Source organism: Notothenia coriiceps, unplaced genomic scaffold (genome assembly GCF_000735185.1).
Source record: "Notothenia coriiceps isolate Sejong01 unplaced genomic scaffold, NC01 NC01_scaffold00037244, whole genome shotgun sequence".
Lineage (NCBI taxonomy): Eukaryota > Metazoa > Chordata > Actinopteri > Perciformes > Nototheniidae > Notothenia > Notothenia coriiceps.
In genome coordinates this window covers 22,595,202-22,604,272 of record NW_011369945.1, presented here as the reverse complement: position 1 = coordinate 22,604,272, position 9,071 = coordinate 22,595,202, and the positions used below count along the sequence as shown (strand labels likewise).

The 9,071-nt window shown below is 40.4% G+C and overlaps 2 protein-coding genes across 3 annotated transcripts in view; one reads left to right on the top strand and one right to left on the bottom strand.

The window, feature by feature from the left end:
- The window catches only part of ptpn9a (protein tyrosine phosphatase non-receptor type 9a), a 411,924-nt gene that overhangs the window by 26,180 nt on the left and 376,673 nt on the right, over window positions 1-9,071 (bottom strand). The window lies entirely within an intron of this gene.
- The window catches only part of ap2a1 (adaptor related protein complex 2 subunit alpha 1), a 114,788-nt gene that overhangs the window by 96,819 nt on the left and 8,898 nt on the right, over window positions 1-9,071 (top strand). The window contains exons 9-15 of one of the 2 annotated variants that reach the window (XM_010793947.1): window positions 1,082-1,250; window positions 1,944-2,081; window positions 2,165-2,347; window positions 4,928-5,025; window positions 6,135-6,366; window positions 7,277-7,441; window positions 7,670-7,762. In XM_010793947.1, the coding sequence (XP_010792249.1) occupies window positions 1,082-1,250; window positions 1,944-2,081; window positions 2,165-2,347; window positions 4,928-5,025; window positions 6,135-6,366; window positions 7,277-7,441; window positions 7,670-7,762 (1,078 nt within the window). The remainder of the gene's footprint in view (window positions 1-1,081; window positions 1,251-1,943; window positions 2,082-2,164; window positions 2,348-4,927; window positions 5,026-6,134; window positions 6,367-7,276; window positions 7,442-7,669; window positions 7,763-9,071) is intronic. The other variant, XM_010793950.1, reaches the window with a different exon arrangement.

The window sequence follows — 9,071 nt, the reverse complement described above, 5'->3', positions numbered from 1 at the left end:
GTGACAACAAAGAAAACTACACTTTATAATAAATAAATTAAATTTATTTTTTCGTTACAATTAAAACAAGTTTTACACAAATCAATTAATATCTATTATATACATAAGAAACTTAGTTCATAAGTAGAAATAACAGAAGTAACAATCAAAGGTGTTACGGATTTTGTTGGAGTTCGATTAAGATTTTCAACTACCGATTTATTTTCCGCAACTCTTTAACACGTTCCGTATGTCATTATCAGGCTTATCAGCTAATTAGCAAAGTAATTAGGCGTATTAAATAATGTGATAACAGAACTGTAAACAGAATAGCTGAAACTTTAACAAAATAAATAACTCAGTTACCTTTAATCATTAACCCATGTTTGTATAATGTAGTTAACTCCGTGTGTTGCTGCTAGCATACATAATACCTGACGTGGAAACGTTACTCGTGGATGGGGCTACAGAGCTACTAGAAAGACAGTCGAACCCGGTGCATTCCTCCGTCTGAATGTGGTGCACTTTTGCTAAATGTTTAGACAAATTGCTCGTGTTACCACCCTTACATGCTAAACTCTTATTGCACTTTTGGCAACGAACATTGTCCACATTGAGACGGGTAAAGTTTAACCACACCTCGGAGCGCGTTCTCTCAGCCATCTCCGCAGTGTGTTGCTGCATGTAGCAGCTGCGTGTGTGTGTAAACTGCCCCGCCCCCTCACACACAGGCGGAGAGAGAGAGATCTCGTCTGATCGAAAATACATCATATACGCATTTGTTTGTCTTTTTGCATATTAGAAACGAGTTGGCGGCACTAGGACTGCGATATAATGTTTTTGTAGCAATAATACATGACATATATTTTTTAAATGTCTCCAGTACCGATAAAAAGACCAATAACATTGGAGCTTAACGGAGCGTAAAACACACGTGATGACGTCACCAACGATTCAACGACTGAATTAGTTGGCAACTAATTTGGTAATCGATTAAGTCGATTAGTTGTTGCACCCCTAGATTTTATTTGTCACCTATGTGGGGTTCTAGATGTTGAAATGTGTGTTGACTCTTCATCTAGCTGTTGTTCTGGTCCCTCAGTGAGCCCACCCTGTTAGTACGAGCCTGCAACCAGCTGGGCCAGTTCCTGCAGCACAGGGAAACAAACCTGCGTTACCTGGCTCTGGAGAGTATGTGCACGCTGGCCAGCTCCGAGTTCTCTCATGAGGCGGTGAAGACGCATATAGATACTGTGATCAACGCTCTGAAGGTGAGGCCTTCGTCAGCTGTCTGCTTTGATAAGCTGTGATGTGGAAATGATGAACATCGCTTTTTCTTTGGTTTTTTTCCACCATTTGACTAGTGTTTGGCTATAGAGTCTGTCATGCCACTAAAATGCAGTGTTTTCTTCTACTAATTGATAGTTGTCCCTTGACAAATGTTGAATTGGACTTCTGTTCTAAGATGCAAAGCTGTGATATGGCAATAAGTGAGCTGTCTGTTATGGACATTGGTATATCAGCGTTTATGAAAACACAACAATAATGAACAGCCTATTTGAATGGCTGGCAAGTTCATACGAACAATCAGTTTACTAACAGATGAACTGAAGGTTCTTATAAAGTAGGACTCCAGCTAACAATAGTTTTCGTTATTATATAATCTGACAATTTTTTTCCTGATTCATCTATGAATTATTGAAATGTATGTATCTATGATTTTGTTGGCCAACAATTTTTAAATATCTTGATCACTGCCGATATTAATGTCTGCCTGCTCTGCTCACATAAAGCGCTTCCTAAACTAACAGAGCATTAAGAGATAGAGAGAGCCTGAGAAAACCTTCACTGAAGGTTGCTAATGCAATCGCGAGTAGAAGAGAAATATGTTGTATATCAAGCTTTGTTTTCTTATATTGTTGGCCATAATCATTTGTCATACATTTCTGCTGATTTGTATACAGACAGAGCGAGATGTGAGTGTGCGCCAGCGGGCCGTGGATCTGCTCTACGCCATGTGTGACCGCAGCAACTCCAAGCAGATAGTGGCGGAGATGCTGAGCTACCTGGAGAACGCAGACTACTCCATCAGAGAGGAGATAGTGGGTCATCAGTACAGGCCTGGTCATCATTTTCTTCTTCTGTGTATGCCTCTCCCCCTGACTCACTTGCTTTTCTTCCTCAGGTGCTCAAGGTGGCTATCCTGGCTGAAAAATATGCTGTAGACTACACCTGGTACGTGGACACCATTCTGAACCTCATCCGCATCGCGGGGGACCACGTCAGCGAGGAGGTGTGGTATCGAGTCATCCAGATCGTCATAAACCAAGACGATGTCCAAGGATACGCCGCAAAGACAGTCTTTGAGGTGGGCATGAAGATATCTGTCATCACACTCAGAATCTTCCTCTTAAGAGTCCTCTTATGGTCCACCATCATGTGTTATAAGGCCCCTGTTCATGAGGACATCAAGGGGAATAAATAGGGACTAAGTGGCAATTGGCTGAAACATTCAAATTTCAGCAATTAACTTCTCTTTTTTCGTTTAAAAACTGTAATGTCTTTTTTCCTGGTCTCCAAAGGTTCCTAAGACTAACGGGACTTACAGAGCAGCAGCTATGAATGTCCTAAATCTTTGTTTGCTCTAGATCAGGGGTGTCAAACTAAAATACACAGTGGGCCAAAATAAAAAAATGGGTACTAGTCGAGGGCCGGACTGGTTCAATGTTTATTGCAAAACTTATCGAAATTAACTTATTGCACATATTAAACCTGGAACTAACAAAGCTTAAATGATTGCCTATAAAAACAACATTAAATAATCAGTTGCATTAATTTCTTATGGCTCTATCTGCAGCTTTTCCGGGGTCATTTGTTATGATCAGATTTTTCCACAGGCCAACAACAGCTTCAAAAAAACAATTTCCCTCAAAGAAAAAAACAAACTAGAGATGCTAGTTCAAGCCAAATTACTTGGCATCTCATCTTGGGTGCAAGTTCATCAATGTTTGGGGTCAGGCTCTGAGCAGAGGAAACCCTCAGGATTGACTGAAGGTGTGTGTGCAATATACCGGCGGGCCAGATCGAATAGTAATTAGAAACTAGAGAATGCAATTCCTGAAGAAATTGCTAGTGGGAATGCTTTGTGCTGAAAAGCTGACGCTAAACTGCTATGCTGAAATGTAATGTGCAAGAAGAAAGTGAAGACTTTAGATTGAAATGATACATGAAAACTGGGGGCTTGAATGTGTGATGAGAGAAGAAAGTAAAAAAGCTTGGAAAAGCAGCAGAATGTTTGAACTGCAAACTTCCGAACTAACTTGATAGCGAATGATCTGTCGCCATGGCAACTGTGTTTGATGACACTCCATAATACGCCTAGATGTGTTGATGGCTGCATCGTTACCGAACCTGTGAAGTTTTGGGCCATTTGGAGCATTTTCACGGAAGTTATGAGAAAACCGTGTTTCATGTCGAGCCTTGTGTTACCATGGCAACAGCATTTGAAGAAATCTCAAAACTCTCACGTAGATGTCTTCACGGCTGGACTGTTGGCACACATGTGAAGTTTGAGCACTTTTTGAACATTTTCATAGGACTTAATGTAAAGCGGCATCGTCTTTTATGGCGAGGGATGCGTTGCGATGGAAATGGCATATGATGATACCCCATAATTGACGTAGAGCTATTGAGGGCAGGACCATTAACCATTATCTGAAGTCTGCTGCTCTGAGCATGTCAGTTGGAGTTATGACATCATCGTGTTCCATTACACAGGTGTTTATATTTGAGCTAATGAGGTGTGCAGAGATCAAAGGTTTCCATTGTTCTGAATGAGAGATAAACCTCTTACATGTGAACATTTTGTTGAAGAACCGTAACAGATATCTGTGAAATTTTAAAGCGTGAAGCATGTCAAGGACCTTGAGTATCTGAAGTGTGACTTTTGTGTAGTTACGGGTTAATAATGTGGCCTTTTTGGCAGTTTAACTAAAGGTGTGCGGCTGCTGCTGTGAGGAAATATCAGCCTGAAATTACAATGGGCTTTAATGGAGGCATGTTGAAAGTTTTGGTCACTTCATGCCCTCAAGAGGCATTTTGCACAATTTTTTTTGCTTAATTTTTTTTCATTTTTCAAGCTACGAGATGTTTTCCTACGTTTGTCATGAACAATTATGTCTCAGGAATGTAGGCCAAGGGTTTGGGAATGATGGCAGGTTTAAAAAAAATATATATATGAAGGCGAATTTCAAACTGTCCTCCACTCTAACTCTGCCTCGAGCTGCGCAATGTTAAAGTTAAAATGTTAAGCATTTTATGAATTATGGGATGTATCTCGGGAATTATGAAAGTTATGAATGAGAAAAGCAATAGCCATCGATTCCCGACCGAGCTGAACGAGTTTGAACGGAGTTTCTGCGATGTGGAATGTGGGAGAAGAAGAGGGTCAAAATAACAGGCGGAATAATAAAGAATTTTGTGCGTAGAAGAACAGATAGTTGGAGGGCCGAAATTAAATCCACCAAGGGCCCGATTTGGCCCCCGGGCCTTGAGTTTGACACACGTGCTCTAGATGCACATCTAGGCCAGATGTAGCCCTCATGAATGAGGGAGTCATTTGAGATAATAACAGGAAGCCTGCAAAGGAAAGTTGCAATGCATTTTTCTTAATGCAGAGTTATACAGCAAGTAACTTTACAAATGTGAGCTAGCTATAAACTAAGATCGCACTGTGAAACTGAAAATATATATTGAATTAAACAACATTTAAAAAATAAAATAAAAATGGTATACTTGTGCTTAACATTTTGACTTGTGCTTAACATTTTAACTGTGTGAAGCCCATACTGACAATATTGGGTGGCTGAGCAACACCTCTGCTTGCAGTAGATATTATGTATAGATTGTGTTCCAACCCAATGTTGTCATGCTTTGTGAACTCTTGTAGGCACTGCAGGCTCCAGCCTGCCACGAGAACCTGCTGAAGGTGGGGGGTTACATCCTCGGAGAGTTTGGAAACCTTATTGCTGGGGACCCACGCTCCAGGTAAACTGCAAGCATTCATATGGTTTTGTTTTCCACATTTTGAGATATTTGAATAGAATTGTTTTTTAACAGCAAATGGAACAGCTGTGTCTCTTTGAGAGAAGTAGTGTTAATTTCGTTGACTAAAACTGACGAAATATGTTCCTCAACGACCTTTTTTCCATGACTAAAACGAGACGATGACGAGACGGCACTGACGGCAGTAAACAATAACTGTAACAAAATCATCATGCAATATCGTTGACGAAAAGTGACGAGACGAAAATGTAGTTTACTAAATAAAAACTATGCCAAAATCTCTCTTTAATTTCGTTGACGAAAAATGAGGAGACGAAATATTATCAAAGATAACGTTACATTTCTGATAGTCAGTTCTTTGGGAGAAAGAAACAATGTGATGGGCCCATTTTCGCTACAATGAGGCGGAGAAAAAAAGCGAATGCATTGTTTCATCAGAAGAGAAGCAATGTGGCCATAACACAGCTGGTAAAAACACCACAAACTGATACTCTCTGCAAAGCTTCTTAATCATTGAACCTGTGTTTTTCATCATGTGAAATAAGTTTGACTAAAATTATTGGTTTTGGCTAGAATAGTTTGACTGAAATGTTCTATATAATCTGATGACTAAAAAAGACTCAACAGTTTTCATTGACAAAAAGTAGACTAAAATAATTAGTTTTCTTTGACTAAAATAAGACTAAAATGCTCAGACTTTTAGTCGACTAAAACTTGACTGAATAAAAACAGGATGAAGGTGACTAAAACTAAAAAGGAAATTTAACACAGGACTAAAACAAAATAAAAAAATAGCTGATGAAATTAACCCTAGAGAAGTATCCCCGCTTCTCTCAAAGTTTTCACCTGGACTATTTCTTGTTTACAAAGTACTGTTAATGAAGTCAACACTACCTGCACAGCTAGATGAGACAAGTTCTAATTAAAAAAACATTTTGTAATGTTTGTGTAATTTGGGTGAACCTAAACTAAACATGGTGCTGTGTTTTCCATAGGAAACAAGCAGCAGTGTAATATACAAGGGACATATTGAGTTAGTTTTGTGAAGAGTCTCGATCTGACCTGAATGCTTTTGTGTTCTCCTCCCTCAGCCCTCTGGTCCAGTTCAACCTCCTCCACTCTAAGTTCCACCTGTGCTCGGTGCCGACCCGGGCCCTGCTGCTGTCCGCCTACATCAAGTTCATTAACCTGTTTCCAGAAGTGAAGCCCACCATCCAGGACGTGCTGCGCTCAGACAGCCAGCTGCGCAATGCTGACGTGGAGCTGCAGCAGAGAGCCATCGAGTACCTGAGGCTCAGCTGCATCGCCAGCACTGACATACTGGTGAGGGGGTTCTGCAGGAAGTACACCAAAATACTGATTACGCCAAATTCTATCAGTCTGGACCACACTCAAGCTTTCACAAAAACAGGTTAAAAAAAGTCTGCGTTGATTTACATAACAATGAAGATCTGTACCAAACAAGGACTTTTGATTAAGTTTGTGGAATACCGTGTGTTGCCTGGCACTTCTTTGTAGCAACACAAGACTTCATACCAAATATTACCCTTACTGAGATTTGGATATTGAACTAGTCCATATTGCAACTTTTTGATAACCTCTTTTTTACAACATAGACTCAATCAGAGCTCGACGCTCGTGAACTGTCAACAGGAGGGCCGGGGGAGCCTCGCTGTGAGGAAGCAGTGTGTGCGGAACTTAAATGATGCCGTTAAAACAAATTTAAATAATTGGTTTGAACGGCATAATATTAATGACGACCGTCCGTTCTGTGATTCTCCAGAACACACAGATGGCCAGTCCGCCCCTGTGTAGCATATTATTTCGCCCCTGATCGTTTCACCACGGAGGAAAGCAGCAGCAAGTCGTCTGAAGTTAAAGAGAGCGGGGCTGCGTTGCGTGCACGGCTTCCTCCTGCAGGTAACGGGGAGACGCGCTCTGGCAGCGGTCTCGTTCAGGATCCGAAAATACAATTAAAATATTTTGCTTACTTCTTCCACTTATTCCTAGTGTGCCACTGGTTACGCTGCCTCGTGCCAATGGTTGCCGACCCCTGCTCTATATGTTTAACCGGCCACTCCTTTGGTGTCATATGCAAGATGAAATGTGATTACTCAATATCTGTAAAATCCCTGATTTCTGATAATAATAACAATAATAATTACTGCTCGTAGTACAGAGGTGCAGCAGCTGTGTGTATTGCCCAGTCCTCACTGTCGCTGTCCCTCCACAGGCCACGGTGCTAGAGGAAATGCCTCCGTTCCCAGAGAGAGAGTCCTCCATCCTGGCCAAGCTGAAGAAGAAGAAGGGCCCCGGCAAGGTACCCGACATGGACGAGGCCCGCTGGAATGTCAACGGCAACACGGAGCACAGCGAGAACACGGAACCAACCAACAAGGTAACTGCACAGCTTTCTGTAATAATAGCTTTATGTTAAAATTGTAAAAATGTTTATTCTTCACAAGTATAGAAAACCTATATCGTGTTGCTTTTACTGCTTAGCCTTCATTCTACCTTTATTCCTCTATTATAACATTTCCTTGATCTTCAACTGTACTTGTCTTTTCTCCTACTTCACCTCTTCACCCTTCTATCTTCTCTTCTTTTTCTTTTCCTTCTCCATCAGTCTTCTCCTCCTTCTCTGGTGGCAGACCTGCTTCCTACCAACAGACCCCGTCCTGCCTCCTATAGTCCCACAATCCTCTCTGCTGGGAACATGGTATATCGATAGCTAGAATCCATACGAATTACAGATAGGAATTGCATAAGAGGTTAATGAAGAGTTTGACATTATTTTGCCGGTTTGGATCACCCTAATTCAGTGTTTGTTTTGGATATAGTCTTGGTCTTACACTTTAGATCAGAATGCTTTCATTACTTTTACTCACATTTTGATTAATTGAGTCTAGTTTTGGTTGACCAACGTTTTTTTATAATTTTGTTTGTAGCCTTTATTTAACCAGGTGAAAATCCCATTGAGATCAACAATCTCTTTTTCAAGGGAGACCTGCAGCACATTGGTTACACATAAAAACAACAGAAAAGAAAAAGGACATCAATATAACAATATAACATAATTACATTAGCAACCTATTCACAATGACAGATATCTAATAACATTTCATCTATCTGAGCTTTAAAATGATGCAAGGGAACCAAAATGCTCAGTTTCAATTTTTTGTGCGTAGTGTTCCAAGCTAGAGGAGCAGCACACATAAAAGCTTTAGTACCTAAAACAGTCCTAGCACTTGGCACATGTAATAAAAACACATCCTGGGATATCAGGCAATAGCTACTTGCCACTCTCTGTGAGATCAAAGAGCAGATATAAGGTGGTAGTTTACCCAACATGGCTTTATAGATAAACATGTACCAATGGCTGAGCCTCCGTACAGTTAGTGAAGGCAGACCTGCCCTGGCATACAGGGTACAGTGATGAGTAAGTGCCTTACAGTTAGTAACAAATCTCAGTGCGCTGTGATAGGCGGCATCTAACTTTTCCAGGCAATGGGCAGGTGCATTCACATAGATCAAATCACCATAGTCCAGCACAGGTAAAAAGGTCACAGTGACTAGCCTTTTTCTGGCCTCAAGCGAGAAATAGGACTTGTTTCTGAAAAAGAAACCTAGTCTAACCCTCAGCTTTTTAAGCAGGTTATTGACATGAAGTTTAAAAGTAAGACAATCCTCAAACCAGATACCAAGGTATTTATAACAGGTAGCCACTTATAGTACTTGTACTGCATAGTAACAATATCTAAAGCAGTCTCTGGAGTCTTTTTTGATTTTGAAAAAAGCATTACCTTGGTTTTCTCAACATTTAAAAGAAGCTTAAGCTCAGCGAGCTGAGTCTGAATATATGCTTAAATATTACAGCCTGTGATTTTTATTATCTACTCAGCCTCTTAATATGATGGACCTTGCACTAACGTGATTATTCACGTGTATCATCCACCATAATAAAATGTTAAAATTTATTGTTTCATCTCATCATTCTTCCTAACCTGTGTATTTTTTATATTTATTGG